The following is a 14,188-nucleotide window of genomic DNA, read 5'->3' on the forward strand; positions in this document are numbered from 1 at the left end:
ATTTGACGTTTTAGATGTTGGGAAGTGGATATCCTGCGTACGACATCACCACATACAAACTGCGTATGATTTAGCGTGTGTATTCTCATAATTATTCAATATTTAACTCGTTCAAATCAAGGTCGAGGAATATTTTGACGTTTCAGATGTTGGGTAGTGGATATCCTGCGTACGACATCAACACAGTTAGTGCTTTATAATTTCCGACCTTTACGTTTTCTCTCTCTCTCTCTCTCCTGATCGATTTTATTTTTCCTTGAAAATTCCCATTTCGATCCTCCCTTCGATTCCATATTTTTCGGGAGAAAAAAAAACCCCGAAATTCCGTTCGAAATTCTTTTGGAAAAACAAGAGAGATTCTGTACCATCATCGATCTAGAGCGTAATTCAGTCGATCTCAGCAAATACAGTCATGAATCCAGAATAGTAAGTTTCAGTAACCTTCATGTTTTTTATTTATTTATTTTCCCGAATTTTTTTTGTTGGAAATCCTCTAGAATTTGATCAAAATTATAATTTGGAGTCGATTTGTTAAGGTTTTTTTAAAGTCGAGCCAGATCCGTTACGAATTGTTATAAACAAGGGTGAATTCTTTTAATTTTGTGAGGATCTGGTGATTATATTGCTATTATAATCAACGATCTGGTTGTACAAATCCAGATCTAGATGATTTGGAATCGGGCCAATTGATTAAGCCTCGTTTGGTTTTGTGATTTAATAGGTGGGCAATTCCTATGAATAGGTGGTTTTATTCGTATCGGAATCTCCCTAACGACGAATTTCATTTTCTTTTTTTCTTAAATCGGGAAATTGGATTTTATGATATGCTATTGTAATTCAATCGCTGTTTGTTTGATATTTAATCACTTTGTGTGTTATTCTTGCGTTGATTTTGCCTTTCTGGAGATGGATTCAAGTTGATTGAGGAGTCTATAACTAAAAAAATTGAGATTTTGATAGATCACATGTATGGATGATCCATACTCCACAAACATGGCTTGAAACCAGAGATTGAGAGCTTCAGGAGTTTGGTCATGGACTTGGAATTGATTTGTGTATCTAGGATGAAGTATTTCGGTGTGGAATGGTTTAGGTTGAAAACTTTGGCGGAAGGAATTGATGGATAAGTATTTGGGTTATTGCGCAAAATATTCTGGCAAGATCAAGATTCCATAAAAATCAGATCAACTTTGAAACTTGTTGCCACATAGGTTCGAAAATTATGGATGAAAAAGAGCTTTTTATAAAATGTAGTTTTCAAACCTTTCCATCTCTTCTAACTCATTCTTCCGAGCTCTAATCTCTCCAAGGACGCCATACGTGCTCAACGAATTCAAATCCTCTCAATGGGCTCTTAGTCTTCAATTCTCTTCCTACCTTCTTCTTTAGGCCATTATATCCATCATTGTCGAGTAAAACACAAAAAAATAACGATCTAAGCCTACTTTGTCTGGTATCTTAATTGAAGTAAGTCATTGGAGCAAATAGAAGAGATTAGACCTGAACCGAATGAGGATGAAGTCCTAAATTGATGCATTTTCAGGCCTTTTTAAGCTATATTTCTTGAAACCCTAAAGCAATTTATCTAAGACCTACTTTTATATTTTCATGCTTCATGATATGTTATTTACATATCTAAAATTAGCTATTCTTCTTGTTTTAAATTCTTCTTTTGATTCAATGCATTCTTTATTTAGGAATAAAAGGGAATTATCTCAAAAGACCTAAAACAAAGTTTCTGTTTTTTTTGTTCAGATTAGCTCTGAGTTTCATTATATGCTCTTGAAATCTCACTTGAGAGTTCAATTTTTGCTAATTTTTTTTATTCAATTCGTTTAGATCTCATATTTTTAAAAGGATCCAGTCGTTTTTGAGAGGGGGGGGTTTTAAATTCCATGCTATGTTTTTTTAGATATTTAAAACTAGCTATGTCAGCTGACTAACTTATTTGTTCCAAGTCATACCTATGAAGCTATTGAAAATTGTTTGCTCCAGCACTTGCATGGATGTTTTTTGTCTGATCTTTTCCCATTGCAGAGGATGGCCTATACATAGATAATGCTTTTACATCATTAGCAAGAGGTCACTTGAAGTGGGTAGTGTAGTTTCATAATATTTATGTATATGTGGTTCTACCACTTGATGTTGCATATGTACTTTCATATTGTAAATTACCAAGGCATTGCACAAATGGCACGTAGCATCAAGACCATTGCTTGAATCATCGTCGTTTGTATCATTCGGAACTCCAATTGATTGGGTGATTGGGTACCTACGTATGACCTTGAACCCTTGCAGGCCCCCACATCTCCAATTTTATTGCAAACTTTTCTAAATTTACTCGTGAGAGAGTTGAAAACCTTGCTTGCTCCTCCATAGTAATCTGCCGATTAGATTGCTGATCTTTTCTTGTGAGTATTTTTTTTATTTTTTTGAAAATGGAAAAGGAAAAGGAAAAGGAGGTCTAGGGAAATGTCTTGCCTCATGCATACGTTGATGGAAGATAAGCATGTGCTGTCCATTGAATCATTGTGTTAGAGGAGGGTATTCTTAGCGTGTTTAAAAGGGATAATCTTAATCAACTGATCAAAAGAAAAAAAAAAGGGGGGGGGGGGGGGGGGGGGGGGGGGGATATCTTTAGTCTATGGAGTAATTCAAGTTGATATCATCAATGAAAGAGAGATGTTTTGCGACTCAGTAATAACTTACATGAAGTACATATTTCCCATATCTCTGCTTTTCAGTGACTATCTATTCAAGCTTTTGCTCATTGGAGATTCTGGGGTTGGAAAATCATGTCTCCTCCTGAGATTTGCTGTAAGTTCAAAAGATATCTTTCAGTTTTCTTATTATCATTTTAGTTCCAGTACGTTTTTATTATTATTATTATTATTATTAAAGATTGATGCTATGTCGATATGCTTGTTTTTCTTTGCAATGTGTTTTCTTTGCCTCCCTTCTTCTGATCATCTTCCTCTAAGAAAAAGACTTGGGTTTCAAAAGCTTTTGACAAAATGTTAGAGAGTCAGGTAATGAATCCCTATCACCCTTTCCGAATCCTGCTACTGCTACATCTGACAGTCCAGCAACTTGTTAGATGAGGGATGAAAAGTCTTTCTATAGTAAGAGCTTCGTTAATTTAAAGCCTTAGCTTGCTTCAAAATGGAATAATTGAATCGCTACTTACTAACGAATGGCTGGCCTTATTGCATTATGGCCAAAGTGTGCCACAAGTATAAGCAAGTTAGGTAATGAAAGAATCTTATTTTGTGGAAATGCATGTGAAACTCAATTATCGTATGATATGACAACACATGAATTGCATAATAACAGACTTACTGTGTTTTGGAGTGCTGGAAGTGACTCATCCCAATGTTATTCATATTAACTGGCAATTTTAGTTTCTGTTTGTCAAGGTAATATAGTTTAACAAAGATTGGCAACTTTATATGGAATCAAAACAGAGCAATTCTTTTTGTAAACAGATCTTGGTGGCCATCCGTTTATAATTCAAAGACTGATAAGTAAATGGTCGCTGAGGACAATTTGACTCTTAGGTGCCAAGGGAAGGACAGTGACCTCATCAAACAAAGAGGTGTCTCCTAAAAATTGCAGAATACCAATAATCTTAAGAGGATGACTTTCCATGGAGCTCTGACCTTCTTGTTTTTAGATTGGATTTCATTAGTGAATTAATTATGACTACTAGATACCATGCCATGAGATTTGGTTAAAAGTTAAAACAGGCAAAAGTAGTACCTTTTCATAAAATTATTATGTTGTTTTCTTCTATCAGATCTAATGGGACATAAGTTTCAACAAAATAGCATCAGCTTTTCCCAGTCCCTAACTCCCTTATAGATGTTTAGCTTTGTGAACTTCCAATTAAATTGGTTAATGTAACTCTATACGATGGTGATTGGATACTGGACTCTGTCAAAGTATTTTTTTTAATAGGTAAACGGACTTGAACCCACAACCTCTGGGATCCATGGTAGTATGAATATAATGTGTTAGGAGTATGTTCATACAAGTATAAAATTGTTTAATATAAATCTAACATAATAGTCAACCATTCTGGCAAACTAATATTTACCTGTACTGGTAAAAAAAAATGATTTTAAACTTGACGTTCTAGTGATAGTTGTGCTAACATTGAATTCAAATAAAAGTAATCCTTTACATATTGAATCATTTGGCTTAAATGTTCTTTACGATTACCAATACATACGAGCTATATGTAACATGAGACTGTTGTTGAAGGTTTGTTTCTCCTCTAGACTCCGACCAAGTGCAGCTGCACCATAACTTGCTGTATGGATATGAGTCCCTCTTCGTCCTGACTATTTTTTGTCCATGTAATACAGGATGACTCATATCTGGAGAGTTACATTAGCACCATCGGAGTTGACTTTGTATGTGTTATCTGAAACCTATACATTTTGGATTTCTTTGACATGAATGCGCAATGCCAATAATATTTTGATGTCCACTTTTGTAGAAAATACGAACCGTGGAGCAGGATGGAAAGACCATTAAACTTCAGATTGTGAGTTCTTTGGTGTTTGATGTCTTTTCTGTTCGTAATTATATTGATAAATCTTGTTTCTGAGCAGTAAAAACCAAAGGTTTTTTTTTTTTTTTTTTGGTGGTAGTAAATTATTGTGTTTTCAAACATGAAATAATTGTGAACTTTTAAAACACTGGTGAGGAATTATTTACTACTCTGCAATAACAGAGAGGAAGAAGCCATCCTCTGTACTTGTGGCACACACATATCATTTGGTACTTCATTATTTCTGACCATCTAAAATGTCATGATGAATCAGATGGTTAGACTATCCAATCTGTTGATTATTTTTTTGTTAGGAAGTTTCCTAGAGGTGGGATTTGCCCATCAGATGGTGCATGTTTTCTTTGTGTACACACATTGCTTTGGGAAGGGGTTCCTCATCTACAGTAAATTAAATTTTCTGATCTTATTAATAGACCATTGATTAGTCTTCAACCCAAAGAAGTCATGATATTTTGGCTGACATTATCAACTGTTTTTTGTGTTATTTCCTTTCTAACTATTGAAGCACCTCTGCTGCTTTTCTGGATCATGTAGTGGGACACAGCTGGGCAAGAACGTTTCAGGACAATCACTAGCAGCTACTACCGTGGCGCACATGGCATTATAGTAAGTAATGTTCATTTTTTTTTTTGTTCTTTTTTGTATGTTTGCACGAGTGCAACCTGAGTTCACTTGTCACTAAAGTGAAATGTCATACATTGATGGGTTTTTGGCAGGTAGTTTATGATGTAACAGACCAAGAAAGCTTCAACAATGTAAAGCAATGGTTGAATGAAATCGATCGCTATGCTAGTGAGAATGTCAACAAGCTTCTGGTTGGAAACAAGTGTGACCTCACTGCTAATAAGGTGGTGTCTTACGAGACAGGCAAGGTAAAACTTATTTCTCAGAATTTGTCCTTTTTTTTTTCTCTCAGGGGAATATTTGCTTTCTCCTCTTGTGGTTTATTTTGTTTCATCTCCTTCATACTGGAAAAAAAAAAAACTGCATTTTGTTTTTTGTTTTTCTTTACTATTCTGTATTTCTGCTGTCAATCTGTACAAATAATGAGAGCTCCTTGTATGCTTGAGGAAATTGAATAGTGTTTTCTTTTTAATTCTGTGTTTTAAGGCATTTGCTGATGAAATTGGGATCCCATTCATGGAAACAAGTGCAAAAAATGCTACTAACGTGGAACAAGCCTTCATGGCTATGGCTGCTGAAATCAAGAACAGGTACCATGTTTTAATATATAAGATATAGAGGTAACTTGAAATATTTATTTGTGAGTTTGGAAAACTAGCGTACACGCAAGTTGTCATAGTTTTGGATGGAAAAAAATTCCCGACACAATAAGAAATCTCCTTGCTGTTGTTCATCTGTACAATTTCCTTGATAAATGGCAGGAAGGCCAACCATTGGTTGGATTTCCCAACATGGGTGGATGATAAGATGATTCACCACTTCATGTATCAATTGTAGGATTCATCTATAGATCCAGATCATTTTTTGGATAGATTTAAGTGCATCTACTGAGTCCAATTTTTTGCTAGATAGGTAGTTTTTGTCGGTGTTTTTAATCATCATCATTGATTTTGAATTTGGGGGTATTGCAGGATGGCAAGTCAACCAGCCATGAACAATGCCAGGCCCCCGACAGTGCAGATCCGAGGACAACCTGTTGGCCAGAAGAGCGGTTGCTGCTCCTCTTAAAGCCAAAAAAAAAAGTATTTAACTGTGGTCTTCTTGTATGTCTACCCGACTGTCTATCCACTTCATGGCATGTAAAACTAGACTTTGCTGTTTTAGTTGCTGTCCACTTATGTTCTTTAGAACTGATGCTTAAATTCCATTCTTTCAAAGTATTTTATTTTTTTATATATTTTTTTTAAAGGGCCTGTACTGTACAAATCAGTAATATTATCAGTCAATAGCCAGCAATTATTTGTTATGTCCTCCCTTCTCCTCCTATTGCTAGACTTCATTTTTAAACATGGTTGCCCATTGTATGTCAAAATCCAGGCACCACATTAGCTTCTTTCACCATTGAAAAACCAGTTCTTATTATGCAGTTTAGGATTTAAAGACATTGTGGTGGCAATGCCCTTTTAAGTTCCAAACAATATCTTTACATCTTTATGTAATACCAAATAAGCATACATTTTTTTTTTTTTTATTTTTCACTCTTAAACACTTTCCTGACTATCATAGTGAGGAAAAAGGCCTTCCAAAGCTTCATCCACCATTAAAAAGACCCTGAGATGCGTAAAACAAGACCTTGAGATTTTCTACAAATCTTGAGGACTTGTTTTACAAATCTCAAGGACTTTTGATGGTGGATGAGGTAGTATGCCCCTTTTTTCACTATGTAAGGCTAGTCGGACTCATGAGTGTTAGGCACCACATGAATTGATAAGGGGCACCCAAGGGTAACATTTGAACCGCACAAAAAATTTTGACGGTAAAATGGCTCTCTGCAAAAATGTACTTCTCATAAAAGTACCAATTTCGGTACTTCTCATAAAAGTACTATTTTTACTTTTTTAAGAAGTTGCTCTTTCAAAGCATTGAATGTCCAAATGATAGAGTAGTGCTTCTGGCTCCCTGTCAGAGCCAAAAGCACTTAGAGAAGTCAATCCAAACAAGCCTCAACATTTTGAAACCTAGATTTTGGCACCCCATCTGTATGTTAAACACATACTTGGCCAGCCATCCTCTCTCTCTCTGTCTCTCTCTCTCTCTCTCTCTCCTCCAACTACCACCAGTGTCACTATCCCCTTGTCTCTTCTTCTTCAGCCATAACCGCGTCGCCCTTCCACCCTCTGCCTCCCTTTCTCTCTATTCCTTTATTTTTCCTTTCCCTCATATTTTCTTTTATTCAAGAATCCATTTTTTGGTGATGATCTTCGGAGTTTGGTTGTCAAAGAAAAGCTCCAAAAACTGATTTGGTCTTCGGGGAAGGAGAGGAGTGAGTGGTCTAATCTGAGAGCAATTAACTAACAAAATTAGGTTAAAACATAGGTTTGTGAATATTCTTAGGATTTTTTGATCAAGGAGTGAGAAAGAGTCAGGGTTCTTTGAATTTTCCTCTCTAGTTCTCTCCCTCCCTCTTGCTCTTCACTTTCATGTTAACACATACGTTTCCTCCTCATTTATCCCCACTTCCAATCCAGTAAACTCATTCAACTCTCTCTCTCTCTCTCTCTCTCTCTCTCTCTCTCTCTCACACACACATCAATGATGAATATTGTCCTAATTTTATCTTATTGTTTTGAATCCATCCAAGGGACTTATATCTTCTCATCTCATGTCATCATTGGCCACCAAGTATACATCATGTATGTACCATGTGAACAATTTTGCATTTCCATTTTCACTTACTAGCATTGTCCTAGATATGATCCAACTTTGTACTAAATAAAATAATGAAATACATCTACATCTTCATCTACCTTCCATTTATTTACCAATGTAGTAACCCATCCATATGGGGGGACTATGTATGACCCCCACTGGGCATCCCCCAGTAAGCGTTGAATGAAAAGTCATAGTGCGCCAGTTATTTTAACTCTTTAACCCAGCAAGAAAAGAAAAGATGGAAAAACCATAGCACACCCAAGTACCAAACATCATCCCCCAACCCAACTGAGGCCAAAGTACACCAACCCTCTCTCTTGGGGCTACTTTTGCACTACAGAACAAAGGCTTAAATTGATTGCCCATGTTTACAAACCATAATCTAGTTTAGTACTCTAAAAAGGAGTTTGAATGGCTCTGTTTTTGGTTGGGTAATATATAGTACTCCTTAGTCTTAGGATGAATATAAATGGCTCCATATATACTAACCTAATTTTCTTCAGGACACGGCTACATGCATTTTGAAGATTCAGTGAAGCCACCAAGAAAACCATAGGGAAAAATAATAAAGAGAAACACCTATAATATACATTTTAAATATTTAAAACAGCTCAAGAGATCTTATGAATCTGAAAACCTTATTATTCCCGTGGATATCCTGCCACTCAACCAGTAAGGAAAGGAAGAATCCTAACATATTAAAAAGAACTCCAAAGCGAGATTGTGATGCTAAGATCAGAGGTAAAATATCACTTGATGCCTAAGGTAGGGAACTCTTTAGGATCTTCAATAGAAGGTGCGGATGTGGTGTTCATCGTGTTGCCTCCATTGAAACCCCCTCCTCTCGAACCACGTCCCCCCCTTCCACGACCACGTCCTCCGGGGCTATAATACTTTCCCCCTTCAGAAGGCTTCAGGAACTCATTAATGCTAACTGCCTGCAACCAACCACCACAGCAAGAATTGGAAGTTAGGTCAACTGGCTGGCAATAAAAAAAAGTTTATTCTGACTTCTTTACAAATCAGGTCTCAATCTTAACAGACTTCCAACAGATGAACTCAGGTAACATTCACCAATCAAAGACAACGAAGAGGAAAAATTCATCTAGATATAGAAGACTTAAACAGGGAAAGTCAATTAAGATGGTTTGGTCATGTGCAATGAAAGCTAGTTATATAAGGAATGTGAGTTGAAAGTTCTAGAAGAGTGATAGGAAGAACAAAAAGAATGTGGATTGAGGTAGTAAGAGCAGATGAACACTTGAATTAATAGGTGGCATAGCTTTAGAATGGAGAAACAACATACATTTGGCTGACCCCAAAATTTGGGATAAGTCGATGATGATGATGAAGATGATAAGCTTCTGCTAACTTGTCACAACATATTAAATCTATGTTCGAAAATATGTGTCCATATCAACTCAACTACACAAGAATAAATTATACCCGTACCTTTTTGGCTTTCTCCTCCTTCTCAGCCTCCTTTCGCTTATCTTTGTCAGATCCCTAATAACAAAAAACCAAGGCAAATATTTTTAAACTTTACTAATTAGAGAGTAGAAAGAAACTAAAAGAAGTTTCATGTTTACCAGCTTGATGAAGTTGTCAAAATTGTCCTTTTTGCTTGAAAGTTGTTGCATAGATTTGAGGTCTTTGTCCAAGTCAACCTTCCTTTCCTCAGTCTTCAGTGCTAGCAAAGCCTTCCTTTTCTCCTCCAGTACCTTCTGATACTCATCTAGAGTCATCTCCTGTTTCAACATGAAACAGGACATGATTCATAATTACCATTGAGGCCGAAATACTATAAAAATGAATTTTAATTAGGCCTAAAGACACGACTCTAGTACATGATTACAGAAAAAGGAATTGGGCTTACAAAAAAAAAATAGATTCCTCACCATTTAAACATGAGCTGAGAGTTAATACTAGTATTAAGTCAGCCAGATGTTAATATGGTATTTTAATGTAGATACAAAAGTCTACATTTTCCACCAAAATACCCCATACCGAGAAGCAATCAATTCCAGATTATTGTTGTTTTAGTTCCATTCTATTATATTTGAAGGAATGCCACCTTAGAAATGTTAACAGTTGACAACATAAAATAAAGCACAAAAATATTGTTGTAAACCAATGCCCATACAATAAATGCCACCTTGGATGGAATTGGAAACCTTACACAATATAGAGACAAAACATGCCCCTAGGGGGGTTACCACTAAGTGGAGGACAGCATTCAGAAATCAGTTTTAGAAACCCATTTCCAGAGTTTTCTATTGGGTTCATCCCTATCCACCTAAAAAGTGTAACAACATCTTCCATCTTCCATCTCCACATCATTAATGATCCTGCTTAATGCCCAAATTCAACAATACTTCCACCAATCTTACCAAAGAATTTGTAGCAATAACCTAAAGATTTGAAGAAGCAGACAGGAAATCATTACATAGGAGGAATTCTCACACCAAATGGCTTCCTGAAATCTCTCACCTATTGTTTGACCCAACATTAAGCCAAATGCCTCCCTATGAATTTTTAATGCTCTTGTTATAAAATGATAATAATAATAATGCTCTTCAGAAAAAGGTTCTTCAAGAAGCCTACTCCATAAAAATTGTCAGATAGTCGTCTCAACCATGAGTGCTGCTACTATGCTCTCAATGAACCTCCTTTACAACCCATTTTGCTTTTACCCCAAACCTCCATAACTATTTTCCAAATGAAGCTTTGCTCATTTGTCAAAGTGTTCAAAATTAATGGCAACTCCTATTTTTTGACTTTCAAAATCTAAATAGACCAATCATGATGGGGCACCTGTGTATAACCCAAACCTCTTTCAATACACAATCAACCTTTCCAAATTATCAATACTACAATCCTGGAAGGAAGAGAGAGACAAGAAGTGACTCTAGAGACTAGAAAGAGCACTTTAGATAATAGCTGTTGCCTTCTTAAAAATCCCACTGCAGAGTGAGCCCCTCTGAAGAACTAAAAAAAATACTTTAGATTATATTAGGAATGTTGTAGAAATTGATGAAATCCACATATGGTAAGGTGGATTCATGGTACAAAAAAGGGGTATAATTCAGGCCAACTTTGAACCCTTGGTTTTCCTTTGGCCCATAAACTCATTCCTTTGCCAAAAAAGAATTATAATGGAAACCACCATCTTGGAAAAATAGGGAACATGGTTTGAAAACAGAGTAGAAGTTTTTTTTTATCAGACACAAGATAGAAGTTCTTGCAAGGCATTCACCTTTTCTTCAGGTTCTTTCTCTTCCATTTCATTCAAAGGATTCTCCTTGTTAGCATCAACAACATCTTCCTCTCCAGATTGCTTCTCCGTGCTTAAGCTCCTATCATTTGTGATGACAATTTCCTCAGACTCCCTATATAAAGGAAACAAGCACAGTATAAATGTTTTCAATCATTAAATAACACAAAACCTTATGCAATAATGAATGGCACACACGACACATTCAACAACTGTGTTGCATGGATTATTCTACTTGCAAGATATTAATTAGCATTTCCTAAAGTTTATACGATCTATCTCTCAAATTGAAATTTTCTATGTGCATATATATGGCCAAGGTTTAAAATCCCATTTCCAAATATGTGTCTACATGTTCCAGAATGCCTTTGTTGCAATTAATATATTTGGCTTTCTTTCATTTACCAAGAGAGAATAACTGGGAAGAGAGCAAAAAAAAAAAAAGAATAGAAAAATAAAATGAGGAAATCAAAGGTAGTGAGAATGAGAGGGGATTTTTGGATTAAAAAGTAATTTACATGGTTTTTCTACTTACAAAGAAGAGTAGAAAGCAATTTTATGAATCCTATCCAACAGTTGGTACCACTTGAGATCTGAAGATTCTCCTAGCATCACTTATAAATATATGATAACAAATATTACAATTGGATGGTTAAAATGAAGGCGTGCTTCAAGACTGTTCAGGACCAAAAAAACAATCAAATAAAAACGAATGGATGAACGAGATTTGTTCAACTGTCCCAAATTTGTGGGACAAGGCTTTAATGATGCTGATACCATCAACCCAAAAGTCCTTTTCTAAGGTTTGTCAATCCAATATCTAGTTGTGTTGAACTTTAACACCCATATACATATCATTGCAATAAAAGTTATGGTCGGGATCCGTTGACTAATGTAGAATGATTCATGGAAAAAACACATGATCCCAGTTATTTAAACATAAAGTCAAACGGTTGAGACTTATCATTAAGATGAGTATCTTCGAGATGTGTGTAATGGGGATATGTATAAATCTCAGTTGTTGGATTTTGTGTTTACACAGTCAGGATCATGTGTTTTCTCACAAGTCATTTTTCATGAGTCAATGGAACCTGACCCTATAACTTATATGAGATCCTATAATCCGAGAAAGTAATTTGGGTATCTAGGAAAGATACTAACTGAACAATTTCGTCATTGGTAGTTCCCCAATTCCCACGACCAGCCCCTTCACGATTAATCACATTCCTGCATTGCAACACAAGAGGACTATGAAAGACACACGACAAAAACAAAATAATAATAATAAAAAAATTTAATAATAATGATAATTTTTTATATTGCTAGTAAACAAAAACAAAAAGAGATAAGTTGGTATTTACCCGCGACCAGTCCCACTACGACGTTCAAAATATCTCCTAGGGTGATCCCCATCTCCTGCATCTCCATTACCGAAACCGCCTCGTTGATCACCACGGAAAGAACCCCGAGATCCACCATAGCCACCACGTCGTTCAAAAGGCTTCCGAACATCTCTATCTTCAGTGGGACCATAGCCACCACGTCGTTCAAAAGGCTTCCTAACATCTCTATCTTCAGTGGGACCATACCCTCCTCCAGGCATCTCATTGTTGCTAAATGCATTTTCATTCTCAACAAAATCCCGACTAAATCTATCACCACCACCACCACGCCCACGGCCCATTCCTCTTCCACCTCCACGGCTGCCCCCACGTCCTTCACTCTTTGACTCCCTCACTAATCAAAAATCAAATTCCAGAACAGAAAAAAAAAAAAAAAAAAAGATATTAAAATAAAGAATCCAACCAAACCCCTCTTGAAGAAAGTATCAATATTAACAAAGAACAATTCATACACCATTAACCCCAATCAAAAGAAAGGAAGCAAAATAAAATATAGTCAGACTTTACTAGTATAAACATGCTTCAAAAAATACCAAAATTAGATTAGTAAAACCCATTACCCCATTAACCATAATTAGCAAAATATTACAAAATCCCATCTGAACTCTAAACTACACTCCCAATGGTGGAAGAAATAAAAATAAAACATACTAAATCTAACCACAAGAACAGTTTTAAAAAAATAAAAGATGGAAACCCAATAAAACAAGATAAGAGAATATAAATCTGATGCAAAAAAAAATTCCAAACCCAATGCAAAAAATACGAAATTGGGATCCAAACAGGCCTTGATACTTTCTTTCTCGCCCTTATTAGAACAATTGCTTAGTACTCAAGCAAACAGACAAAAAGAAGGAAAATTCAAAAACAAAAACAAAAAAATTGGAGAAGAGAGGAGAGAAGAAAAGCTGACCAGCCTGAGCAGGAGGAAGAGGCTTTGAAGGCATCTTGGGATTGAGATTGGGTTGTGTAGTGGTCGGACCAGCACCAGCTAGAGTTTTCTTGGGTGCCACCACCTTCAGCTGCTGAGCAGCGATTAGTTGCGATGGGTCATCGCTGTCGTCATCCCCCAATACATCGAAAGGGTTTGTGGTTGCCATCGATTCTCTTCCCAACCACACCAAACAGTCCCTTGCACTCGCAGTCGCAGAGAGATTCTCTTGGAAACTCTACTTCCTCTTATTCATTGCGTCTCCATTGTTATAGATCTAGCCGCACAACGAAAGAGTCCAGAAGAAATGAGAGAGAGAGAGAGAGAGAACCCAAAACCCTAGTTTATCTCTTTTTTAATGAGCTCGTCAGGTGGTTTTAAATATTTCCTTCGACAAGAAGTAAGAATATGGTAATTTTCACCAATAATTTTAGGGCTGTGATATTCCCACACCAATATATTATAAATATGCCCCAAATTATATCATCTTTCATAAATGTACAACATAAAAAGTCTTCAGTCTTTTGGAAAATGGATGAGAAATTGAAATTCTATAAAATTACATTTTTCATTGTTTAATAAATAGGATAATCTTGACTAGATTTTATTTCTCCAGCTCAAAATGAATTTCTGTTACTCAATCCGATCTCTCTTAAGCGGTGTATAAC

General features: G+C 36.1%; 2 protein-coding genes across 2 annotated transcripts; one reads left to right on the forward strand and one right to left on the reverse strand.

The window, feature by feature from the left end:
- Positions 1-213: 213 nt before the first annotated feature.
- On the forward strand, positions 214-6,506 carry LOC147389321 (GTP-binding protein YPTM2-like). Its single transcript, XM_086418016.1, has 8 exons — positions 214-426; positions 2,745-2,817; positions 4,368-4,415; positions 4,502-4,549; positions 5,111-5,182; positions 5,293-5,448; positions 5,687-5,790; positions 6,172-6,506. Exons 1-8 carry the CDS (start codon positions 413-415, stop codon positions 6,266-6,268), a joined length of 612 nt encoding a protein of 203 aa, XP_086274142.1. The 5' UTR covers positions 214-412; the 3' UTR covers positions 6,269-6,506.
- Positions 6,507-8,478: 1,972 nt separating this feature from the next.
- LOC147389322 (RGG repeats nuclear RNA binding protein A-like) lies at positions 8,479-13,886 on the reverse strand. Its single transcript, XM_086418015.1, has 7 exons — positions 13,503-13,886; positions 12,548-12,923; positions 12,348-12,413; positions 11,169-11,301; positions 9,502-9,660; positions 9,365-9,418; positions 8,479-8,850 (listed from the first exon to the last, which is right to left on the reverse strand). Exons 1-7 carry the CDS (start codon positions 13,687-13,689, stop codon positions 8,662-8,664), a joined length of 1,164 nt encoding a protein of 387 aa, XP_086274141.1. The 5' UTR covers positions 13,690-13,886; the 3' UTR covers positions 8,479-8,661.
- Between the last annotated feature and the right edge of the window lie 302 nt (positions 13,887-14,188).

Source organism: Akebia trifoliata, chromosome 12 (genome assembly GCF_017979445.1).
Source record: "Akebia trifoliata isolate Shusen 1 chromosome 12, ASM1797944v1, whole genome shotgun sequence".
Lineage (NCBI taxonomy): Eukaryota > Viridiplantae > Streptophyta > Magnoliopsida > Ranunculales > Lardizabalaceae > Akebia > Akebia trifoliata.